Source organism: Gracilinanus agilis, chromosome 1 (assembly GCF_016433145.1).
Source record: "Gracilinanus agilis isolate LMUSP501 chromosome 1, AgileGrace, whole genome shotgun sequence".
Classification (NCBI taxonomy): domain Eukaryota; kingdom Metazoa; phylum Chordata; class Mammalia; order Didelphimorphia; family Didelphidae; genus Gracilinanus; species Gracilinanus agilis.
The window spans coordinates 751694748-751721051 of record NC_058130.1 but is presented as its reverse complement, the minus strand read 5'-3'; the positions used below and the strand labels follow the sequence as shown (position 1 = coordinate 751721051).

The following is a 26304-nucleotide window of genomic DNA, read 5'->3' as shown; positions in this document are numbered from 1 at the left end:
AAATACTTAAAAGGGCCATTCCTATATAATACTTTACTTTTTAAATTTAAGCTAAAATTTAAACTAATTTAAATTTTATTAGCATTTATATAGCACTTGGGATTTGCAAAGTGCTTTACAAATGTCTTTTTGGATCTAAATAACAACTCTCTAAGAGAGGTGCTATTATTAGTACCATTTTATAGATCATACTGAGGCAGATAGAGGGGGAGTGACTTGCCTAAGGTCACACGACTAGTAAGTGTCTGAGGCTGGATTTGGATCCAGGTCTCCTTGACTCCAGGTCTGACATGTTCAATTAGGATCAAATGAGATAATAAATGTAAAATGCTGGGTAAATGCTGCTATTGTTCCCCTCATCCTTGCCATCCTCATCTTCCTTGTGCTCCCTAACAACAGGAGCTGCCATGTTTGACCTCAGAGAGCTGAGACGTGGGTCAAATGAGAGAATTGATGGGAAAGAGAGGCATCAACTGCCAAGGGTGCTACAAGTCTAAATAAATAACTAATAACTGTAATAAATATAGAGTAAATAAGTAAATGTGAGGAGCTGTATTCTTTTTTCACAACCAAGTAGTATCAACTGCAGCTTTCCCCAAAAGCGCCACTGACCCAGGCTGCATTGTTTTTGCTGTGACCTTTTCCTGAAGGCCTGTATGGTCATGTCTGATGTGCTCCAGTGGGCAGGGAGGAAGAGAGTCAGCTTGGCTTTGCGTGTGGCAATGGAGAGCATCCTCTGTTACCATAGTTAGTAAGATAGAGACAGGCTTTCTCTTTGAAGAAGAAAAACATGATTCTGATATGTAACACAGGCTGTTTTTGTCTTCTTCCTAGGTAGCATCACAATCCAGATGACAGAAGAGCAATCAACTGCCTTAGACAAGTACATCTCTAACACAGGTGCCTTACTCTGAGGATTTCTGTATGCTTGTAGAAATACGTTGGCCCCACCAACCTGAAAATCCTGCAAGAAGCCAGGAAGACAGTGATTCTAGAGAGGAGACTTCTAGAAATGTCTTTTTCCAGATAAGAACATAAGCTCCTAGAGGGCAGGAGTAATTTCATGTTGTCTGTCTCCCCAGCACTTGGCATGCAGTAGGTGCTTAATAAATGTTTGTTGATGGGTTGACTGATAAAAATCTTTAGGATGGCAATGAATATGTTGGTTTGGTGAAAAGTAACAAACTATCCTTGCCCAGTGAGAGAGGTGGGGGAGTGTGGGTATGGAATGCTGCATTCATTTTCTGATGTGGTCACTATATTTTCAGTTTGGCTTAAGGTTTAATAGGAAGGTCATTCTGGGGATAGAGTTGTGAAAAAAACAAAAGGTATCAGTTACCCATTAAATAAACCAAATGATCAAGGAAAATCTCTGGATTTAGAGTTCTGGAACCTGGGGAACCACTACTAGCTCTAGGATCTGCTGCCTGGGGGACTTTTGGCCAATCGCTTCCTTTCTCTGTTTCATCATCTGTAGAATAAGGGGGCTGAATTAGATGACCCCTGCAGGCCCTTCTAGCCCTAAATGTATGATTATCTGACCTCCCTGGGCCTCAGTTTCCACATTAGTAAAATGGAGAGTTCTGATTAGCTGACAAGTCAGGGCCCTCCCAGCTCTACATCTCTGCTCCTTTGAAATCAAAGGTATGGACCCCAACACTTTCCAGAGAAGGTAACAATACCTTAGGGCTGCAATTCTTTTCACTGACTCTTTTTACTTTTAAGTTTGACTATTTAAAATAGTGACTTAACTGTGATAACGACTAAGTCCCTTAGACTTTTGGTGAAATGATTGGATTTGAGGAGAGAGGCTCTTTCTGTGTCACTTGGATCTGGTCTAACTTTCTGATTATGCTCACTCAGAAGGGAGTGTGCAGCTCATAGGACTGACTGTGGGTTTGTTTTCAGAAGTAATTCTTCCTCCTGAAGAAGTTTCAGTCACTGTGATCTTGGAAGAGCATTACATTTTCATGTGGAAAAATACAACAATTACTGAGGCCAGTGCCAAACTCATTTGGGGAAAAATTCATCCCAGCCAGCAAGGTAATACATGGAAGGGCAGATAATATGGTTTTTTATTTAGAGTCTTTTTCCCCTGTCTTTGTGAAGCCTGTAATTAAACTAGATCAAACATATTTCTTGCATATATTTATGACCGCATTAAAGATAGAGAGGTATGAGCATATATTTTTTCATAATAATTTATTTTTCTTTCCAATTACATGTAATAACAATTTTTAACATACATTTTCTAAAATTTTGAGATCCAAATTCTGTCCTTCCTTTCTTTCCCACCTCCCTGAGATGGTAAGCAATTTGATATGTTATACATGTGTGATCCATACAAAACATATTTCCATTTTGGTCATGTTGTGAAAAAAAAGATTCATAAAACAAAAACCAAAGAAAGACACAAAATAAAGTAAAAAATAATATTCTTTAATCTGCATTCAGATACTTGTCAATTCTTTCTCTGGAGGCAGATGGCATTTTTCATCAAAAGACCTTCAAAATTGTCTTAAATCATTGTATCATTGTATTGATGAGAACAATGAAGTCTTTCATAGTTGATCATACAAAATTGGTGTTAATATGTACAATGTGTTCCTGGTTCTGCTCACTTCATTCTTCATCAGTTCATACAAGTCTTTGTAGGTTTTTCTGAACTCATTATGTTCATCATTTCTTATAGCACAAGTAGTATTCTATTACAACCATATACCACAACTTGTTCAGCCTGTCCCCATTGGATGGGCATTCCTTCAGTTTCCAGTTCTTTGCCATCACAAAAAGACCTGCTTTAAATATTTTTGTACAATTAGAGCCTTTCACTTTTTTTTTTCAAATCTCTTTGGTATACAGACCTACTGGTGATATTACAGAGTCAAAGGGTATGTATGCAGTTTTATAGCCCTTTGGATATAATTCCAAATTGCTCCCCAGAGTGGCTGGATAGGTTCACAATTCCACTAACAATGGATTAGTGTCCCAATTTTCTCACATCCCTTTGAACATTTCTTTTTTTCCTTTATTGCCCTATTAGTTAATCTGATCTGTGGGAGGTAGTATCTCAGAGTTGTTTTGATCTGCTTTTTTTCAATCATAGTGATTTAGAACATGTGTTTTGAAATATAATTATAAAGGATTGACCCTGGCCCCAAAGAAGAGAGGAGAAAGTCTTATCTTTCTGCCTTCTTTGTAGAGGTTGGGTTTATGAGTGTGGATTGTCACATATACTCCCAGACTGTTTGTGTGCTGATTAGTTTTGCTGACTGCTTTTCCCCCACAGCTTTGTTTTTTTTTTTTCTTTCTCTTTTTTCCAAGGGCTGATTCTGGGAAGGGTGATGGATATATTTGGGGGAAAGGAGAGAATGCATTTGTAAATAAAGGTGACAAAAAGGCAAAAGATAGCAACAAAAAATTTAAAAATAAAATACATTTTTAAGAAGTATGAGAAATAGAACAGATCCATCATTTCTTACAGAGGAATTAACAGTGCTTATTATATTTTTTGTTGTTTTATTCCTAGGAATGTTGACACAGAGATTCAAAGTCACATTTTTAAGCTTTAGTACTAAAAACATCAAAAAGCGATCTGGAAATCCAGGTAAGATGGTTATGTTTTGATTCTTCTTGTGGAAAAGTCAAGATTTAATGTTTTTTTAAAATTTATATCACTCTTCTCCCCAAGCCAACCCTCAACTTCCATCTTAGAATCAATACTGTGTATTGGTTCTTTTTTTTTTTTTTTTAATAATTTTTTATTTTTAGAAAAAATTTCCCTGGTTACATAAGTCATGTTTTTACTTTACCCTTCACCCCCTTAAACCCCCCTATACCCCGACTTACCCCCTCCCCCCGCTGTAGCTAATTCGAATTTCCACTGGTGTGGTCAGTCAAGACTTATTTACACATTATTGATAGTTACATGAGTGTGGTCTTTTCAGGTCTACATCTCCAATCATGTTCTCATCAACCCAAGTGTCCATGCAGTTGTTTTTCTTCTGTGTTTCTACTCCTGCAGTTCTTCCTCTGAATGTGGATAGTGTTTCTTTCCATAAATCCCTCCGAATTGTCTTGGGTCATTGCATTGCTGCTAGTACAGATGTCCATTATATTCAATTTTACCATAATGTATCAGTCTCTGTGTACAATGTTCTGGCTCTGCTCCTTTCACTCTGCATCAATTCCTGGAGGTCTTTCCAGTTCACATGGAATTCCTCCAGTTTATTATTCCTTTGAGCACAATAGTATTCCATCACCAACATATACCACAATTTGTTCAGCCATTCCCCAATTGAAGGGCATACCCTTGCTTTCCAGTTTTTTGCCACCACAAAGAGCGCTGCTATAAATATTTTTGTGCAAGTCTGTTTATCTATGATCTCTTTGGGGTACAATCCCAGCAATGGTAAGGCTGGATCAAAGGGCAGGCAATCTTTTATCGCTCTTTGGGCATAGTTCCAAATTGCCCTCCAGAATGGTTGGATCAGTTCACAACTCCACCAGCAATGCATTAACGTCCCAATTTTGCCACATCCCCTCCAACATTCATTACTTTCCCCTGCTATCATTTTAGCCAATCTGCTAGGCGTGAGGTGGTACCTCAGAGTTGTTTTGATTTGTATTTCTCTAATTATTAGAGATTTAGAACACTTTCTCATGTGCTTATTGATACTTTTGATTTCTTTATCTGAAAATTGCCTATTCATGTCCCTTGCCCATTTATTAATTGGGGAATGGCTTGATTTTTTATACAATTGATTTAGCTCCTTGTATATTTGAGTAATTAGACCTCTGTCAGAATTTTTTGTTATAAAGATTTTTTCCCAGTTTGTTGTTTCCCTTCTGATTTTGGTTGCATTGTTTTCCCTTGTACAAAAACTTTTTAGAAGAGTGGTAAGGACTAGGCAATGGGGTCAAGTGACTTGCCCAGGGTCACACAGCTAGGAAGTGTTTGAGGACAGTTTTGAACCCTGGACCTTCCATCTCTAGGCCTGGCTCTCAATCCACTGAACCACCCAACTGCCCCTGAAGGATTATGTTCTCAGAGGGGAAGGAAATACCAGCACCAATAAAAGTAGAGATCCCTACATAATCAAAATATGTAGTGCTTTAAGCTTTGCCAAGTTCTACATAAATATTATCTCATTTGATCCTGACAACAACCTGGGAGATAGGTGCCATTATGATCTCCATTTTATAGTTAAGGAAACTGAGGCAAACAGAGGTTAAGTGATGTGCACAGGGTCACATAACTAGTAAGGAAGAATCTGATGCTGGATTTGAACTCAGATCTTCCTGGCCCCAAACCCAGTGGTCTGTCCACCTTGCCACATGGCTATCTCTGATGCAAACTGCCCCCTTCTAGACCTTAGAAGAGAGATCCATGAGTCTCTGTGGTCGAAAAAGTTCCTCACTGGTTGGCCAGCCTCCTGATGGAGCATTTTTGCCCTTGGGCTGGTGCTGTCTGTTCAGCAGGTGTCTAGCCCATTCATTGCTGGGCCCATTTTATTCATTTATTTATTTATTTATTTTTAACTCTTTCTTTCCATAAGAAGAGTGGTAAGGGCTAGGCAATGGGGGTCAAGTGACTTGCCCAGGGTCACACAGCTAGGAAGTGTCTGAGGACAGATTTGAACCCAGGACCTCCTGTCTCTGGGTCTGGCTCTCAATCCACTGAGCCACCCAGCTGTCCCTGTTGGGCCTATTTTAAAAAGTGCCAGGACCCTCTGTTTCTGTCCTGTTCTTCTTCTGTTGATGACACTTTCACATCCTGGGTTGAGCATTATTTTCCTTTGGTTTTGCATACTCCCCTTGCATTTTTGCTTGAGACATTTTTTTATATCATGGAATTATAAGGGTGGGTTGGTCAAGATGCCCCCCACAAATCCCTTTTAACTCTGGCTCTGGAATAATCTTATTAGAAGAAAAGTCTGTAAGCCTCCTTTATTGTTTATGTTCTTTTTTTAGGTTACCACTTTGGCAAGCCAGTGAGAGCCCTCAATCTCCAGAATGTTAATAATGTTACCACAATTAACCTTTGGCAGCCAGGTAATCTTGATTGGTTTGTTTTCATTCCTTCTTTTCTAGGTTCTTGTTCTCTGACTTGGACAGACCACATTAAACCTACCCCCCCTTTTATTTTCACTTCTATGGATTTTTCCCAAGGGCCTGTGCTGATGTTTATAGTCTCCATGCTGATTTCCTCCCTCCACTAAGTTGACCTGCTTGATGTTCCCCAGGCATGAGATTTCATTTCCTACCTCACCACTTTTGCAAAAGTGGTTCCTCATCCCTGGAGTGTGGAACACCTACCCTTTTCAAGACCAAGCTCAAGCCCTCTGTTGTTTTTCCCACTCTTTGGGCCTCCCCTGGGCTCCATATATTTGTTTTGTAGATGGCATGAATTTACTTTTCTGGGAATAAAAGGCAGAGAGATGTGAGCCTCCATTTTGACTATTTGAAATATAATTATAAAGGGTTGATATTCATCCCAGAGAGGAAAAAATCTATCTCCCTGCCTTCTTTGTAGAAGTGGGGACCTATGGGTGTGGATCATCACATATGCTCCCAGACTCGATTTATATGTTGGTTAATTGGACAGGAGGATTGCTCAATAAATAAATCAATTGTTAAGCATTTATTAAGTACCTTTTAGGTGCCAAACAGTGCTTTGGTATTGGAGTCATACAGAGACAAAATTGAGATTGTCTTTGTCCTCTAGGAGCCTGCATTCTAATGAAAGCAGATTAAGAAAAGTGATTTGTGGACATTCCTTGAGAGTAGGAATTGTTTTGTTTTTGTATTTGTATCTGCTATGCTTAGTACATAGTAGGTATTTAATAAATGCATGTCACTTGATTGACTGATTATCCATATACTTGTTCATCTCTTTCAGTGGAATATACGCACTTTGAGGGCAGGGATTATTTCAGTTTTACCTTTGTATCCCCAGCACTGAGAACAGTGCTTGGCTCATAGTAGGAGGCACTTAATAGATGCTTACTAATCAATTAGCAGGGATTGGTTAAGTAGGGGGCAGGAAAAGGAATCCTGGATTCTGATGCCATGTCTGCCACTGATGGGTACAGCCTGCCTTGGTGCCATCCCACACTGGTAGGAGGGACTTAGCTCTGTCTGTCTGAGTCATTGCCTTCTGCTAGCAGAGGCTGTATTTTGTCCTTGGAGGAGGCCCTACATGGAGTCCCAGCTAATATTCCCAGGCACAAGGATTGCCTTGACCATAACCAGTTCTGAAAAGTTCAGTGGATCGGTGGGGCCTTCTAAGCCATCAGGATCAGAAAACTGAGGAGCCTTGTTTTTCTTTTAAGAGAAATGCCAATAAGGGAGCAGCTGGGTAGCATAATAGATAGAGCACCAGGCCTGGAGTTGAGAGGACCTGGGTTCAAATCTGTTCTCAGACACTTCCTAGCTGTATAACCCCAAGCAAGTCACTTAACCTCTGACTACCCAGCCCTTCTCTTCTGTTTTAGAATTGATATTAAGATGGAAGGTAAAGGGAGGAAAAAGGGAGAGAGGGAGAGAAATGCTAAACTTGTGTGAAATAAAGTCACTTTGAATTGGTGAAAATTGGCAACTGACACTTCCCAGTGCCTTTGTTTTGTAGATGGCAGTGGTCTGTGCAAGGCAGTAGACACCTTCACCCCAGTTTTGTTTGGAGAAGACACTATATCTGGATGCTTCTTGGAGGTTGGCATTGATGAAAACTGCACCCAACTCAGGTGAGCATCGTGGTGAAAGTTGGGTTCCATGGGGAAGGGAGTGCATTGTAGAGTCATTTGCTGAAGAGTTATTCATTCGATACATTGGATTGGCTTGCTGAAGATTTATTCAGGTAGTGATGTGAAATATATTACATAATGGAAGATGGGGCGCCTTGGCACAGTGAAAAGAAGGCTGAATATGGAGTTAGAGCAACTCTCAGAATATGACCTTTCTGGGCCTCAGTTTCTTTGTCTGTGAAATGAAGAGAAATTGGACTAGACGACCACCAAGGGCCTTTCCAGCTCTGAGTCTGTGATCCTGTATCGCAAAGCCGAAGTCTGGGGGTACTGGGGGCTCAGAGGATAGAGAGCCAGGTCTGGAGATGGGAGGACCTGGGTTCAAATTTGGTCTCAGGCACTTCCTTGCTATGTGACCCAGGGCAAGTCACTTAACCCCATTGTCTCACCCTTTCTGTTTTTCTGGCTTTGTATTGTTACTAAGGATCAATTCTAAGACAGAAGGGTTTTTATAAAAAACAAAGCAAAGAACAAAGTCTGTCTTAAACCTAGCCAAGCTAAGTCAGTCATGGCTTACAATGCAGAAAAACAAATTTGTAGAGTAATTTCTTGGTATTTCTGGCTACAGATAAATCAGGTCTGTTTTCTGGGAATAAAGTCATTGTAGCCATCTTCAGACAAAGCCCCCTTTGTGGATTTGTGCTGTTGCTTCCCCTGCCCCACCTCTACCTCCCCAGCTTTATAGCATGTTCCTTGGAGCTGCCAGAGATCTGTGTAGAGAATTGTTAACCATGTGCCATGTCTGACTGAGAATATCAACCTGTCCATATCTATGGGTACATTTCCCAAAGCCCACCACTGAGGCTACAGGGAGTTGCCCAAAGATTAAAGCAATGATGGAGAACTTTTTAGAGGGTGGGTGATGTGAGAAATGTCCTCAGGGGTGCATGGAGAGGGTGAGGGGAGCTGCCTGGCCCTGCTGCCCCTCTGGCTTTCTAGTAAAAAACTCTGGCAAACTCTATGCTGGGGTGATGGTGCATATACCCACAGAGGGGGCATGTGTGCCATGGGTTCGCCACCACAGGACAAGAGAGTGAGGAAAGAAAATAGGCTTTGAATGGAAGGAAGGCTGGAGCAAAGCAGCTAACAGCAACCTTGGGCAGCTCTGTGTGTGTATCAGAGTCCAGAGTACAAGTCACTTTACTGTAAATAAGGAAGATTTCCATCCACCTATTACCATTGCATATACTGAGGGAAGGGAAGACCACCACATTAAGACATCTCTTTTACCACTTGGAGCAGCCAGGAAGACCCGAGTTCAAATCAGACCTTAGACATTTATTAGCTATATGATGTTGGGTAAGCCACTTGACCCTGTTTGCCTCAGTTTCCTCCTCTGTCAAATGAGCTGGAGAAGGAAATGGCAAACTATTATAGTATCTTTGCCAAGAAAACCCCAAATGGGGTCATGAAGAATTGGACACGACTAAAGCAATTTATCACTATTTACTTTTGAAGCTCAAAGGTAGAACTGGAATGGTCCAGCTCCTCTTCCTGCTACCTCATTCTGGCCCATTTACGAATGACATGTCTTTTTTTAATTAAAAAAATTTTTATTGATTAATTAATTTAGAATATTTTTTCATGGTTACATGATTCATGCCCTTTTCCTCTCCTCCTCCCTACCCCCTCCCAGAGCTAATGAACAGTTCCACTGGGTTATACATATATCATTGTTCAGAACCTATTTCCATATTATCAATATTTGCAATAGAATGATCATTCAAAGTCAACATCCCCAGTCATGTCTCCATCAACCCACGTGATCAAGCAGTTGTTTTTCTTCTATGTTTCTACTCCCACAGTTCTTTCTCTGGATGTGGATAGCTCTCTTTCTCATAAGTCCCTCAGAATTGTCCTGGATCATTGCACTGCTGCTAGTAGAGAAGTCCATTATGTTCAATTGTGCCACAGTGCATCAGGAATGACATGTCTTTTGACTAGAAATGCTGGAAAGTATAAAGTTGTATTGTCCAAAACCATTCATCATCTTTCTCCCCATATCTGCTCCTCTTACCAGTTTTTCCATTTCTGTTGATGTCCTCAGTTTCTTCTTTTGTGAAATGTGAGGCATAGATAGGTAACTTCTGAGGCCCCTTGAAGCTCTAACATTCTGCACTATATTTTCTAGCATTCTCTATTAGCAGGCTTTGTCAGTTGCTGAGTTGTAAGGTACCCCCCCCAACTCCAGTATTCAGTATCTTAATGTTCCCCTTTTGCTGTCATTTTCAAAATTCCCTTTTTACCTTTGACTCCTCTCTCACTCCTCCCATCCAGGCAAGTGCCATGTCCTCCATTGGTGCTACTGTCCTTTATAATCTCTGTTGATCTATTTTCAAGATTTAGTAATAGCCTCTTTAATAAATTTTAATTTTTTCCAGATTATGTCAATACAAATTTTTAATATTCACTTCTTGACATTTTGCAATTTTTGCTCATTTTCTCTCTCCCACCCTTTCCTCCTCCCCAGGAAGGCAGGTAATACATATATTATCATACATATTTCCATGTTTGTCATGTGAAAGAAGACACACATTGCTTACCTTAGAGAAAAGTTCATGGAGGAAATAAAGTAAAGAATGGTATGTTTCAATTTGCTTTCTGACTCAGTCTGTTCCTTCTTTGGTAGTGAATAGCCTTTTTTTTTTAACATGAGTCTCTTGGGATTGTGCTGGATCATTGCCTATTGATAATAATTAAGTCATTCACAATTGATCATCTTACATTATTACTGCTGCATTCTTCTGGTTCTGCTCTCTTCACTTTGCATCACTTCATATAAGTCTTTTCCAGGTTTTTTTGCGATCATCTTGTTTGTCATTTCTTATGGCACAGTAGTATTCCATTACAAGAATATATCACAAATTGTTCAGCCCTTCCCTAATTGATAGACATTCCTTTATTTTCCAATTCTTTGCCACCACAAAAAGAGCTGCTATAAATATTTTTGTACAAGCAAGTTTTTTTATCTTTAATCTCTTTGAGATGCAGACCTCATAGTGACATTGCTGGGTCAAAGGGTATGCACAGTTTTATTGCCCTTTGGGCATAGTTCCAGATTGCCCTCCAGAATGGTTATATCATTTTGGAGCTCCACCAGCAGTGTATTAGTGTCAAAGTTTTTCCACATCCCCTCTAAAACAGCTATTTTCCTTTTTTGTTATGTGAGCCAGTCATGGTATCTTAGAGTTGTTTTAATTTGCATTTCTCTAATCAATAGTGATTCGAAGCCTTTTTTATATGACTACAGATAGTTTTAATTCCTTCCTCTGAGAATTGCCCGTTCATATTCTTTGACCATTTTTCAATTGGGAAAAGCTATATATTCTTATAATTTTGACTTAGTTCTTTATGTATTTGAGAAATGAAGCTTTCGTGATAGACTTGCTTTATTTTATTTATTTTATTTATTTAAAAATTTTTTTTAGAACCTTTACCTTTGGTCTTGGAGTCAATGCTGTGTATTGGCTCCAAGGCAGAAGAGTGGTAAGGGTAGGCAATGGGGGTCAAGTGACTTGCCCAGGGTCACCCAGCTGGGAAGTGTCTGAGGCCAGATTTGAACCTAGGACCTCCCGTCTCTAGGCCTGGCTCTCAATCCACTGAGCTACCCAGCTGCCCTGATAAACTTGCTTTAGATATTTTTTTCCCCAGTTTCTTGTAAGATAGGTTTCTGTACCTATCTGGATGAATGTGGATATTATTCCCATTTAGTGTCAGTTCTGAGGAGAGGAGAGTTTAAGTATTGCCTAACCCTCACCCCATTCCATCTTTCCTTCCTTTGTATTGATTCTTATACGTCTCCTTTTGTGAGATAATTTACCCCCAACTTTCTCTCCTTTTCTCTTTTCCTAATGCCTTCCTCTTTTGTCCCTTGATTTTTAAAAATATCATCCCATCATAGTCAACTTACTCTCTGCTCTCTCTCTATGCAATATTCATTGCCCTAATAGTGTAAACTTCTTAACTATCTTCAGTACCTTAAGTATTCTAAGTACTTGGTGTCTTAGGTACTTCAAGTATCACCTGTCTTAAGCATCTTAGTTATCACCTTACTAGATCAGTTTAACACCATTGTTTCCCTTGATTACTTTAAAATATCTTAAATATCTCTTATATGTTTGTATCTTAAATATTTTAGTTATCACTTTCCCATGCAAGGAATATAATCAGTTTAACTTCATTATTTCCCTTGATTAGGTATGTTAAGTACTTTCATATCCTAGTTACTACTTCCCGGAGGGATGTGATTAGTTTAAGCTGACTGATTCCCTTGAGTTTTTTTCTGTTTACTTTATTATGCTTCAGTGTCAGATTTGATCATCGAATTTTCTTTTTAGCTCTGGCCATTTCATCAGTAATATCTGGACTTCCTCTATTTCATTAAATGTCCATTTCTTCAATTGGAGTATATGCTCAGTTTCTCTGGGTAGGTGATTTTTGGTTTTAGCCTAATGCCTTGTGGAATATCATATTCCATGGTCCTTTAATATAGAAGCTGTTAGGTCCTGTGTAATCCTAATTGCTGTTCCACAACATTTGAATCATTTTTTTCCTGGCTGCTTGTTTTTTCTTTCTCCTTGTTTTAAGAGTTACAGAAGTTGGCTATGATAGTCCTGGGCTTTTTAAATTTGGGATTTCTTTCAGGAAGTGATCAGGAGATTCTTTCAATTTCTATTTTCTTTTGTTTAAGAACATCAGAGTAGCTTTCCCTGAAAATTTCTTTTAATATGGTGTCCAGGTTCTTTTTTTAATCATGATTTCGGCAATCTTATGATTCTTAGATTATTTCTCTTCAATCTGTTTCCCAGGACAGTTGTTTTTCCAGTAAGATCTCAAATTTTCTTCTATTTTCTATTCTATTTTTTTCATTCCTTTGAATTTGTTGTATCCTGCTAGCTTATGAAACCATTAGCTTCCATTAATTAGTTTTCCTTCTTCCAGGATCTTCACTATCTAATTAATCCATTCTTCACACTGTTGCAAAGGTCATCTTTTTCAGATGCCCAAGTCTAGTCATGTTACTTTTTAGTTTCAACACCATCAGTAACTCCCTATTGTGAAAGTTAATTATTGATCCTCATGGGAATTGTTATCTCAGCATCACCTGCAAGGTTTGCATATTATCTTTTTTTTATTTTTATATATTTTTTTAAACCCTTAACTTCTGTGTGGTGCCTAGGTGGAAGAGTGGTAAGGGTGGGCAATAGAGGTCAAGTGACTTGCCCAGGGTCACATAGCTGGGAGGTGTCTGAGGCCAGATTTGAACCTAGGACCTCCCGTCTCTAGGCCTGACTCTCAATCCACTGAGCTACCCAGCTGCTCCCTGCATATTATCTTTGAGAAGCACATTAGCTGACTGTTAGCCTCATCTTTGTCAATTAAAAATGGGGTCTTAGGCAGTCCCCCTGGTGCCAGTGAGTTTAAATCACTGAGTCCCTTTCAGTGACCTTGGACTGCAGCTGGGACCCATAAATTCACAAAAGCATTCCTTAGAGATAAAATGAAGTGGGCTTCATCCAGATTCTTTAATGTAACTAGTCATGATCCCTCAACACTTTGATGTTGCCAAACCCATAAGCAGTGATACAATTTCTGTTCTGTTCTTTGTTCTATGCTTATAAAAGTTCATTTTTGGGTCTTTGGCATAAACTGAGACAAGCTATCAACCCATTATTTTTTTGTTTCCATATTATTCATTTTTGTAACTGAATAATCTTATAAAACCAAAACATTAAAACATATACCCAAATGTAAGTGATAAATTATATGCTTCCATTTGCATAAGTCACTCAAAATTGCTCTGGATCATTGTATTACTATTAGTAGCAAAGTCTATCACATTTGATCATTCCACAATATTTTCCTGGCTCTGCTTATTTCACTCTGTATCAGTTCATGCAGGTCTTTTCAGCTCTTTCTGAAATCATCCAATTCATGATTCCTTGCAGCACAATAGTATCCCGTCACAATTTGTTCATCCATTCCCAATTGAGGCATATCCCTTTAGTTTCCAATTCTTTGCCACCACAAAAAAACACAGCTATAAATATTTTTGTAGAAAATAGGTCCTTTCCCATTAAAAAAATGGGATATAGACCTAGTAGTGGTATTATTGGATCAAAGAATATACATATACAGTCTTTTATAGCCTTTTGGGCATAATTTCAGTTTGCCCTCAAGAAGGGTTAGATCAGTTCACAACCCCACCAACAATGCATTAGTGTCCCAATTTGCCACATCCCCTCCAACATTTATCATTCTTCTTTCCTGTCATATTGATCAATTTGATTCATATGACATTGACCCATTTTTTGAAAGCTGTATGTGTCACTGTTAATGTTATTTTGCTCAGATAAGTGTGCCTCAGCTTACCTTTTTGTAAAATTTCACACAGGACATAACTTTCTGTGATAAAATGTTGACTCCTTAGCCTGGCATTTAAGATACTCTACAATATGACTTTAATTATTTTTCTAGCCATATTTCATGACTGTTTTTCATTTATCCTATGCTAAAGCCAAGCCAGATTAACCTCAGTCCTCTGATCTGAGGTCTTAATGTAGCCTCTTCTGCCCTTGCAAATGCTTGTGCTGTCTGCCAATTTCTCAACTTCCCCCCAGTCTTTGCCCCTTGAAATCCTTCTATTTCTCCAAAGTCCAGTTCAAGTGCTTTTTCCTTTAAGATATCTTCTCTGAACACTCTCAGCTGTGCCCCAGCTAAAAGTGACCCATCTCCCATAAATCTTTTATTGATTTTTCCTGTGTGTTTCATGATATTCTTTTTAAAAAGATGAATTTTGTTGATGTTTCAATCATTATGAATTATGTTACAGTTGTTTGTCTATGCCTCATTTCCCTTTCTAGATTTCAACTAAAGTAGGGGAAGACTATCGATACCTCTGGGTCCTAGTGGGGAGCTTTGTACACAATTGGTAGTCAGAGAGGCAACGTGGTGTAGGGGAAAGAGCAGTAGACAGAGGATTACTAAGCCCCAAGTTGAAACTCTGCTTCAGATTCTTTATTTGCCATGTGACTGGTCCAAGTCAATTAGTGGCTCCCTGCATTAACTTTCTTGTATAAAGTGGGAATAATAATACCTATTTCCCCAGATTGTTTTAAGGGAATATTAAAGCACTATAGGAATGCGAGTGATTTTCATGGATGGATATTTTCTCTCAGTATGTTAATAGAGAAACCCAGCAAACTCCTAATGCTGTCATCCTCTCCCTTTTCCTCTTTATTATAATAACTGACATTGTTAGAATGCTTTCCATTTTCTAGTTCACTTTACATACATTGTTTCATTTGAATCTCAAAACAACCTTGTGAGACAAAGTGCTAAAGGTATCAGTTCTAAGACAGAAGAACGGCAAGGGCTGGACAATCAGAATTAAGTGACTTGTCCAAGACCATGTAGCCAGGAAATATCTGAGGGCAGATTTGAACTTAGGTCTTCCTGACTTTAGGTCTGGCATTCAATGGACAGATGAGAATACTGTCTTTTTTATTATTTTTGAAAAAATTTATTGAATTAATTAATTTAGAATGTTTTCCCATGGTTCCATGGTTCATGTTCTTTTCCTCCCCTCTAACCCTACCCTTCCTCCCCCCCCCCGCCCCAGCCGACGTGCAGTTCCTCTGGGTTTTACATGTAGCATTGATCAAGACATATTTCCATATTATTGATATTTGCACTAGGGTGATCGTTTAGTCTTTATCCCCCCCCAATCATAACCCCATCAACGCATGTGTTCAAGCAGTTGTTTTTCTTCTGTGTTTACATTCCTGTGGTTCTTCCTCTGAATGTGGGTAGCTTTCTTTACCATAAATCCCTCAGAACTGTCCTGGGTCACTGCATTGCTGCTAGTACAGACGTCTATTACATTCTATTTTACCACAGTGTATCAGTCTCTGTGTACAATGTTCTTCTGGTTCTGCTCCTTTCACTCTGCATCAATTCCTGGAGGCCATTAGGAGTCTTAAAGAGATTGAGGGACTGACCTGGAATCACATGGCTGATAAATTTCCAAGGCAGAAATTGAACCCAGTAGCAAAGAGTTGGAAATTGAGGGGTTGTCTATCAATTGAGGAATGGCTGAACAAGTTTTACTCTGTAATGATAATGGAATACTATTGTGCCATAAGAAATGACAAGCAGGATGCTTTTAGAAAAACCTAGAAAGATTTACCTAAACTGATACAAAGGGAAGTGAGTAGAATCAGAAGAATATTGTACATAGGTGCAACAATATTATATGATGATCAATTGTAAATGACTTAGCTATTCTCAGCAATATGTGATCCATGAGAATACTTAAGGACTCATGATAAAAAATGATATCCATTTCCAGAGAAAGAACTGATGGAGTCAATGTAGATTGAAGCATTTTTTTTTCACTTTTTTTTGGTGAGGATTTCTGTTTTTGGTCTATGTTTTCTTTTACAGCATGACTAATATAGAAATATATTTTGCAGGACTGTACTAACTGGTAGATAATATTATCTTTTTGAAATTAATCTATTTTGTTTCTTATGTGCATATACAAGGTAACCTCTGAAATGTATTTCCTTTTAATATAATAAGCAGTAGGCAAAAGGCTTACTGAAAGCCCCAGGGTATGTGGTCTGACAAAGTTTGGGATCCTCTAGGCACTCCACCCTACTGCTCCCCAAGACGAATACTTAAGCTATTTCTTATGCAAGGATTAAATCTAGTACTTAAATTTAAGACTGGAGGTCAAGGTCCCTTAACACCAAGATAATAAATGCTTTAATCTTTCTTACAGGGAAAAGGTTACTGAAAATCTTCATTTATTAATACAAGCTACTCATGTGGCCAGAAAAGGCAACTCAGATTATAACAACATTAATGATGGTTGGCAGAAAATCATATGTAAGTTGAAATTTCCAGGCTGATTTCAAATCCAGACTCAGATTTACTAGCTTTGTAACCCTGGGCAAATTACTTCATCCTGCTTGACACAGTTTCTCTATCTGTCAAATGAGTTGAAGAAGAAAATGGCAAACCACTCTAGTATCTCTGCCATGAAAACCCTACGTGGGCCCATGACAGTTGAATAGGACTTATGGCCAGTTGGTTTTTCTTTTGGGGCTGATGATCCAGGCTGCAGATGAACCTAAGAATTAAAGAATTACCAAGCTCAAAAGGACCCTGAGGGCACATAAGGCACCCTAGACTTGAGCAGTGACATCCCTGAACAAGAACTCATCTAGATTCTGCCTGAAGACTTGGGAGGGAGAGCCCACCAACTGGGGAAGCAGACTATTCCATTCTGGAATAGTTCTCATTGTTAGAAAACCTTCCACCAAGGTAAAATTTGCCTTACATCTTCTTCCCAATGGAAGGATTTCCCTATTTTGGGGAAAGGGAGTGTGACTCCTATTGGCAGGTTTCCATTCATTAGCAGTTTGGGAGTAATATAACAGTGACTACAGCTAATGGTCATTTTGATGCTTGGAGATTACCTGGGGATTTTAGTTATTCCCTGTGTCTTGTTTGCCAGCATTGTAGTCAATGGAGAACATTTTAATTTAGATGGAAGATAAGCAGAGTAAAATAGATGTGATCGTTATGGTGACTGCAGATGGGCACCAATATCAACACATCTAAGGTTTTGGGAATGCAGAATTGTCTATTTCCTCATCTGTAAAATGAGGATGTTGGACTAGGGGACCTCTGTGGACCCTCCCACCTCTAGATCTATAATCCCAAGTCATTCTACCTCTCTGGGCTTCAGTTATCTATAAAACAAGAGCATTACACTAGATGACGTCAAGCTCTTAAGTCTATAACCCATGACATATAGAGGAACAAATCCTTATGATAGGAGCTGTGAAGCCCTTGGGACAGTTGGCAGGAATACTACCTGCTGCTACCAAAGAAGACCTATCTCCTTACTTTGGTACAAGAGAGGGTAAGGGAAAAGAGAAGGAAGTCAGTGTCATACTCCTAGGATGACCCTTTGATCAAGTGTCTCCCAAGACATTTAAAAGAATTCTCCTCTACCTTCATTCTTTAAACTAGCTTTGAATGTACTTATATGTTGTACTATAGCTAAAATTAAAATTTGACCAAGATCCTCTGGACAGATCTAGAAAATGCACCAGACTGAATTTTGATGGAGAAATCCAGAAAAAAAGTCACAGTGATTTCTCCATCCTAGCTTAGCACAGGGAGATAGAACTGTGGACAGTGTAGATAAAAGCTTGTAGTAGAATGTTGCCATGTGGAATGATCTTGCACCTAGGGAGAAGCTGTGCACTTGTGCAAGAGGTCATATACTCCTATTTTTGAATTCCCACCAGCCTCTTACTAGCTCACTATGACAGGGACAGGTACCAACTGGCAGCTTCATCGCTTACTAGCTTGTCTTGGATCATGGACCCAGGGCAGAGTGAGAAGGGAATTGCTTGCAGGGGTGATGTTCCCAGGCAGGGAGGCCATGGGGGATGTACAGAGAAAGTAGGAAGTTCAGAAGCCGCCAGCTCCAGGGCTGCAGTTCAGCCCTTATGCTTGGAGCAGTCTCACTTTCAGCATCTTGTCAAGTCAATAGAAGTAGAACCAGGGCAGGAATTCTAGATGATTTAATTCTGCTGCTCAGAGTTAACAGAGCTTTCCAGGTGGCTGATGGGGCACAGTCCAGCATTATTTCCTTTTACTCAGACCTACATCCAGGTCAGGAACTTGCAGAGTTCAGACCAAGACACAGCAATCAGACTTTGTTCTGGATCAGACCACTTTGAGCACACTGGAAGCTTGCAGATAGATCTCCAGCTTGAGATGTTCCTAAGATCCTAGAATAACATAATGCTCAATACCTCAAGAAGGCAGCAATACAGCTGTCCCAGAAGTGCAGAGAACCCAGCTCTAACATCAAGTCTGAAGTCAGGAGGTAGCTGGAAGAACAGGCGAACAAAAAAAAATTCCACTATAGTGAGCTATTATGGTGACAAAGATATTCAAGATATAGATACAGAAGAGAATGACTCCAAACTACAATCAAAACTTCAGAGAAAACACAGCTAGGCATAAACTTGGCTAGAATTCCCATGAGAGATGAAGCAAGAGTTTAAAATTTTTTCCATTTTTTTAAATAAACAGAATGAAAACACTTGAGGAAAAGTTTGGAAAAGAAATGAGAGTTTATGGAAGAAAGAATTGAAAAGGGAATTAATAGCTTGACACAAGTGGTACAAAACCTTGCCCAACCAAAAAAACACCCTGAAAACTCAAATGGACCAAATAGAAGCCAGTGACTCCATGAGACAACACAAAATATTAAAAACAGTCAAAAGGCCAAAGAAAATAAAGAGAAGAAAACCTGAGGTGTCTTATAGCAAAAACAACCTGGAAAAAAACCAAAAACAACCAATTAGAAACCAGACTATTGAAAAAAAATTAAGAATCACTGAACTAGTTGAATGTTAAGACCAAAAAAGAACTTAGATATGATGTTTCAAAAAAGAAAATTGTCTATATTTCTTAGAACCAGAAGGCATAGTGGAAATAGAACCCAGCAATCATCTCCTGAAAGAAACTCCTAAATGAAAACTCCCAGAACCATCATAGTCAAAATCTGGCACTTCCAGATCAAGAAAAAACTACTGAAAGCAGACAGAAAGAAAGATGTCAACTATCAAAAAGCCACAGTCAGGATCACATAAGATTTAGCAGCCACTATGTTAGCTTAAAGAAGCAGAGAACTTAGAATATATTATTTCATAAGGCTATGGTCTTCCAGTCAAGAATAACTTACTCAGCAAAACTACAGGGTAAGAAAAAATGGATCTTTAATGAAATAGATTTCCAAGCATCCCTGTTGAAAAGACTAGATCAGCAGAGAAACTTTGAATTACAAACACAGGAGTAAAGAGAAACAGAAAGGTAAACACAAATGGACAATGAAAAAGGATTAAAGAAGGGTAAACTGCTTACATTCAGATATGGGAAGATGACACACATGTCCTCTCTGATCATCAGAGTTCATAGAGAGGAGTCCTATTAGACAAGACCTGAGAGTGTTTCTGTTAGGTATTGATCATAAGAATGGAAAGAGAGTGGGGAGGAATACATTGTGGGGTTAGGAAAAAGGAAAGGAAGTCTAGGGAAAATAATAATGAGGGTACACAAGTAAGTATCCATGCAAATGAGGGTTTGGGAAGGAACAGCTGATAACTGAACCTTCTTTGATCTTCATCAATTAAAAGAAGGAAGAATATGCACAGTGCTGGGTACAGAAATATATATCGCTCTACAGTGATATAGAAGAGAAAGGGCAGGGTGGAATTAAAAGGAGGGTAGAAATCTAGTCCTTGGTAAAATTAATTCTAAGGATGTACAAGAATATTTATAGCTTTTTTTGAGGTGGCAAAGAATGGGAATCTGAGGGGGTGCTCAAAAATTGGAGAATATATGAATAGGTTAGGTTATGGTTTATAAATATGATGGAATACTGAATTCTGAAGTAGCCAGTGGCACAGTGGATAGATTGCTGGGTGTGGAGTCAGGAAGTCCTGAGTTCAAATCTGACATCAGACACTACCTCTATAATCTTGAGCAAGTCATTTTACCTCTGTTTGCCTCAGTTTCCTCAATTATAAAATGGGGATGATTATATCTCAGAGTTGTTGTGAGGATAAAATGAGATGGTATTTGTAAAAAAATGCTGAGTTTAGTGCCTGACACATTGTAGATGCTACATAAATCTTTACTCCCTTCTCTTGGGGTATATGGATTTCAGGGAGGAGTAGCATCTCTGGAGTGAGGGCTTGCCAAGGCTTTTTCAGGGCTGCTTCTCACTCAACCTTTGGTGTCCACCTATCACCCAACTCTTACCTGTGACTCCAAGAAGCAATAGCATGCACAGCGGTCATACCCTGGTAAAACCATTTAGGTAGATAGGCTAAAACAGGTTGAGGTATCTGCTAGGCCTCAAACCGGTCCACCTCAACCATGTGAAGACTTAACCCAGTGGAATGGGCAGATAAGAACAATTTGTTCCAACTGCCATGAAAGCAGCTGAAGCGGGAGCTGTGGAGCATTTAGAGCTTGGTCAGATATCAGAGATATCAAGGTCATCCACTGCATCCCAGTCATCCCGACTTTTGTCTTGTCACTGGATTTGGATGACTGGAAGAAAGGGTGAGGCTGATGACTTTGTGCAACTCTTCCTCAAGATATAAATCCGACTCACGTGTGAGTAAAGACATCTCATGATAGCATTGGTCCTCTTCAAAATAAAGGATAAGCAACAGTTCCTTCTCCTTCCCTTTTTCAGAGGACTAGTGATGAATTATGGTACCCTTTTCCTGAAAGAGATGTGCAGAGCTCAGAATGAGACAAATTTATTTTTGGATATGGCCAATGTATAAATTTGTTTTGATTGCTGATGCATGTTTGTAATGGGCTTTGTTCTTTTTATGTTCTTTATTTATCTAAACCCTCACCTTCTATCTTAGAATCAATACTGTGTATTGGTTCTAAGGCTGAAGAGGGGTCCCTGCTAGGCAATGGGAGTCAAGGGACCTGCCCAGGGACACATAGCTACGAAGTGTCTGAGGCCAGATTGTAACCCAGGACCTCCTGTCTCTGGGCCTGACTCTCAATCCACTGAGTTTTACTGGGGTAATAATAATAGCACATAGTTCACAGAACTGTTGAGAGGATCAAATGTTATCGTGTATATAAAATGCTTACCAACCTTAAAAAAAAAAAGGAAAGAAAAATGTGACCTAATGATTTTCTACTCCTTTCTATGGGATGTGCATCAGAGACTACTGGCAGCCCTGGGGATAGTTAGTTACTGTGATCTTTTTTGTACTATATTATTCTTGGTTTCAGGCATCATATGTTCATGGGAATTTTGCTGTTTCATGATTCTTAGTCTGTAATACAAACTGCAGTGTAGGAAGACTGTTCTGCATCCTTCTTCCCAGAAAGCATAATTTGTCATTGTTCTTGCAGGGAGAGATCCACCTTTTCCTAAGGATAACCTCCATTTAGAGGACATAAAAGGCATCTGTCCTGATGTACCTGCCTTGATGAATATCCGTTTCCTTATTTCTAATGGTGGAAATCTGGAAGGGATTTCCCAGTTTATGATACTTGGCACAGAGGTGAGGTAAGCTACTTGGTGCAGTGTTAAATGGGATGAAAAGAATGAAAGCCTGGTTCCTGAAACCTCAGAGCCCTTAGCAGACGCTCCCTCTTCTAAAACCAAAAACTTTGGACTGCTAGGTGGCTCTGTGAATAGAATGCCAGGTCTGGAGATGGGAGGTCCTGGGTTCAAATGTGCTTTCAGAAACTTCCTAGCCGAGTGACCCTGGGTAAATCATTTAACCCCCATTGTCTAGCTCTTACTGCTCTTCTGCCTTCAATTCTAGGACAGAAGGTAAGGGCTTTAAAAAACCAAAACCAAAACCCAAAGACTTCATCTTTATTGCAATGATGGGTCATCCCAAGTGGACACAGGCCATTTAATTGGTAGTTAACTCCAGACCAGTACTGGATCCTGATCTCATGGGGTTCCTAGATTCAGATGGATTGAATGCTTATTTAGATCAGAGTTGAGCTTGGCCTGGTAAAGATAAGCAAGGAATTGAATGCAGAGGCTCCAGCCCTTGTCCTAGGGTTTGCCTCTTGGGAAAGTTCATCTGCTGTTCTCACCTGGAGTAGATTGTAGCCAGTGACTAGATTTTTTTTCTTCAGCTTCTCTCCTGTCACCTGGCAGTTTGAATGTGGGATGACCTGCGAAGATAAGCCTAGCCTTTTCCTTATCAGTGCCTCCATCCAATTTATTAAAATACCTCCTGTACCGCCCCTTCCACGGTCAAGGTAACTGCTTAATTGCTACTTGAGTGTTTGACAATGTTAGGATTGACTAGTGGATAGATGATGGCATCATCCAAATCCAGATTCCAAACCTGCTTCTGTCACTTGCTGGGAACTAGTGAGCACCTCTTTCGGACGTCTTTTTCCTTCTCTGTAAAAATGGGTGGCTGGGGGGAGGGTTAGGTAAACCTAAACCCTGAGACCCCTTCCTGCTCAGAAGCAGTGAGCCTGTGGCCTTGCCTATTCCCTCTATCCTTTGACCTTTTGTTGCTCTTTACTGCAGGGTTAGGCCCAGCTTTGCCACTTACCAAAATGTCTTCTAGTTTCCAGATAAATTTTACCGACCATGACTGCAACCACAATGAAATCTGCTGGCTTCAGCTTGCTTACCCATTGACCGGGTTTTATCAAGGTAGGAGAGAGCTCTGAGCCACTGTCTAGTCTTACCTGTCTTTAAAGAACTGAAACATTCAGTTTGTCCCAGGGGATCCTCTTCAGCAATACTGAGGATATTCAGAAGACTACTATGGCTCGAGAGCCACAGAACTTTTTTTTTTAAGGGATGGCCAAGGCAGATATTTGGTTAAAATGAAAAGATGGGGATTTTGTTTTAATTTGCATGTGAAGTTTTCTCATTTAACAGATAACAAGGGGCAGCTAGGTGTTACAGTGGATAGAGTGCCGGGCCAGGAGTCAGGTACACTCAACCTCATGAGTTCAAATCTGGCCTCAGACACTATCTGCTGTGTGACCTTGGGCAAGTCATCGAATCCTGTTTGCCTCAGTTTTCTTATCTGTCAAATGACAAATTTGGGGAAGGAATGACAAACCACCCTAGTATCTTTGCCAACCCCTTCCCCGCCAGGGGGTCACAGTCAGACATGACTCAACAACAAAACAACTACAACACTCCAGTAAGTCAATGGAGTAAAGAAACACCCAACCAACCCCCTGTAGTCCAGATACTTGATGCTGGTTATGGGCCTGGTGCTGGGTGAGGCTATGAACACAAGGAAGAAAAAAGACTGCCCCCTGCCTTCAGGGAGCTGATATTCTATGGGAGGAAAATGACCTGCTCACAGAAATTAAATTTTATGTGTGTATATGTGATATATACGATATAGACACAATATAAGGTAGTTTTTTAGGAGACAGGGATAGACAGGCATCCTAGAGGAAGGGCATCTGAGCCCAGTCTTAAGGGTGAGGTGGGCGGGCATTCCTCACCTGCAGGTCATCCTGGCTAAAGGGAGATAAACTGTGTGCCTGGAAATTGTAGGGGATGGATGACTATTGTGTAGGTGGCCTGGAAAAGTGGCCTGGAGCCAGATTGGAAAGGGATTTAAAAGCCTAATGGAGGAGTTGGTATTTCAATCTAGAAGTAATAGGGAGCCCCAGGAGCATCCTGGGCAAGGGAGTGGCATAGTCAGACCCATGCTTTTGGAAGATATCTTTAGCAACTGTGTGGAGGATGGATTCTAGAGGGAAGAGACTTGAGATAAGGAGGCTATTTAGATAGACCAATTGTGAAGTGATGAGGCCCTGAACAGGGGTGGATATCATGTGCCTGGAGAGAAGGGGACAGATAGGAGGCATATTAGCAAGATAACACTGACAGTCAGTTGGATTTGTGGAGTAAAAGAGAGGAAAGAACCAGGGATGGCTCAGATGGAGCTGGTGGACCTGGATGCCTGGAAGGGTGGTTGTGGTGCCCCCCTCAGAAAGAGGGAAGTTAGGAAAGGGGGATGGGCTTCAGAGGAAAGGTAAAGACTTCTGTTTGGTGGGTAATGTTGAGTTTAAGATGCCTCCAACGCATCCAGTTTGAAAATACCAGTAGATGTTTGGTGATGTAGGACTGGAACTTAGGAGGGACACTAGGACCAGAGAGATAAATTTGCAAGTTGTCTGCATAGAGATGATAGTTGAACTCATGGGAGCTGATGATTTCACCGAGACAGTGAGTATAGATGGAGACTAGAAGTCCCAGGATAGAGCTCATTGGTGTATCGTTAAATAGGATGTGGAACGTGGGTAATGATGCAGCAAAGAAGACTGAGTTGGGAGCAGCCTGTCAGGTAGGAGGACAGTCAGGAGAGACTATCATCACTGAAACCCTAGGAGGAGGGGGCGGGCAGCGGTGGTGAATCCTGTGAATTCAAGAAGGATTAGGATTGAAAAGAGGCTACTGGATTTATCAGTCAAGGGATCATTGGAGGGAGGGGCTCATAAGCACTAGCTCTAGAACTAGTTATCCCCTTGGAGACTCAACCTGCTAGTAAGAGGAAAGGCATAACATGCCTGGAGAGTGCTCCAAAAAGATGTTGTTCTTGTTTTATTGTTTCAGTGGTATCTGGCTCTTTGTGACCTCATCTGGGCTTTTCTTGGCAAAGATACTCCAGCTGTTTGTCATTTCCTTCTCCAGCTCATTTGACAGATGAGGAAACTGAGGCAAATAGGATTAGATGACTTGCCCAGGGTCACACAGCTAGCAAAGTGTCTTGAGACTGGATTTGAACTCATGAAGATGAGTCTTCCTGACTCCAAAACCTCAACTTTCAAGGTTAACAAAAATCTTGCCATACTGCTCACCTGGAATGATGTGGGATAATTAATATAGTGATCTATATAAACACTTTGGAAAGTGACTTACATTTAAGCATTCTTTCTTTTTGTGATTATATTAACTCATGCCATGCTACCCAGAAAAAGATGCCCATGACCTTAGATAAAGGGAGAGAGAACATGGGTGACCTTAGCTCATGTGCCTTATTACCTCCATCTGACTCCTTGCCCTAAAGTGCTTCATGTATGGTCTTTTTCCCATTGAGCTCCAAGTCAAGAGCCAGCCATCAGAGCTACAAGACTCAATGTGTTTCTAATTTTTTTTTTCTAGGAGAGTCTTACAGCTCCTGCCTTGCCAAAAGCTTGATGTTGGCCTTCTTCCTCACAGTGGTCTTCTTTTTCAGCGGACCGTGGAGCAGAAACTATAAGTTTTGGAACTTAATGGACTTCTAACTTAATGGAATCTTCAGAGAGCAGCATCAGCCCTGTGGTCAGGACTTAGGGCAGCAATGGGAAACTTCACCAAATGACACTTTTCCTATTTATTTCTGTAAAAAGGTATATTTCAGCGATCAGAAGATTAGTTTCTAAATGTCACTTGCTCAAAAGCTGGCCATCAGTCAGCTGATTTTTTTCCAGCTGCAGAAACTCCTGGAGACTATCTTCAAAGAGGGGCCTGTCTTCTTGAGGGGGCTTGTTCTGTCCCTCTGGAGGGACTACTCACACCAGGAAAACCACAGATCCTTGAAGAATCAAGATCAGTATGGAGTTATCATAGTGCTTTTACTGGTAGAAACTTTAGCATCCTCAAAGTGACTTGCCCAAGGCCACACAGCTAGTCATTAGCACAGTTGAGACTAGAACTCCTGTGATTATATAATAAAATGTAAAAAAGTGTCAGTTTTGAAATAGTTAAGTATTTTTCATAAACTGTAAACTTATACTCATGACCAGTCTCCTTAGAGAAGCCTTTATTTTAAGTGGGGAAGAACTGATTTTTTTTATTAAATAACTTTTGATTTAAATCACTTTATTAGACCTTTGGTTTGAATAGATTTTGTATACTCTGAATAAACTTTTTTTAAAA

General features: G+C 40.0%; 1 protein-coding gene across 1 annotated transcript in view; it reads left to right on the top strand.

The window, feature by feature from the left end:
- The window catches only part of TCTN2 (tectonic family member 2), a 45570-nt gene extending 19266 nt beyond the window's left edge, over positions 1-26304 (top strand). Inside the window, exons 10-19 of the mRNA XM_044685403.1 lie at positions 835-909; positions 1864-2043; positions 3530-3607; positions 5974-6054; positions 7631-7745; positions 16591-16697; positions 21789-21945; positions 22533-22658; positions 22979-23067; positions 25549-26304. Coding sequence (XP_044541338.1) covers positions 835-909; positions 1864-2043; positions 3530-3607; positions 5974-6054; positions 7631-7745; positions 16591-16697; positions 21789-21945; positions 22533-22658; positions 22979-23067; positions 25549-25670 — 1130 coding nt within the window. The 3' untranslated portion in view covers positions 25671-26304. The remainder of the gene's footprint in view (positions 1-834; positions 910-1863; positions 2044-3529; positions 3608-5973; positions 6055-7630; positions 7746-16590; positions 16698-21788; positions 21946-22532; positions 22659-22978; positions 23068-25548) is intronic.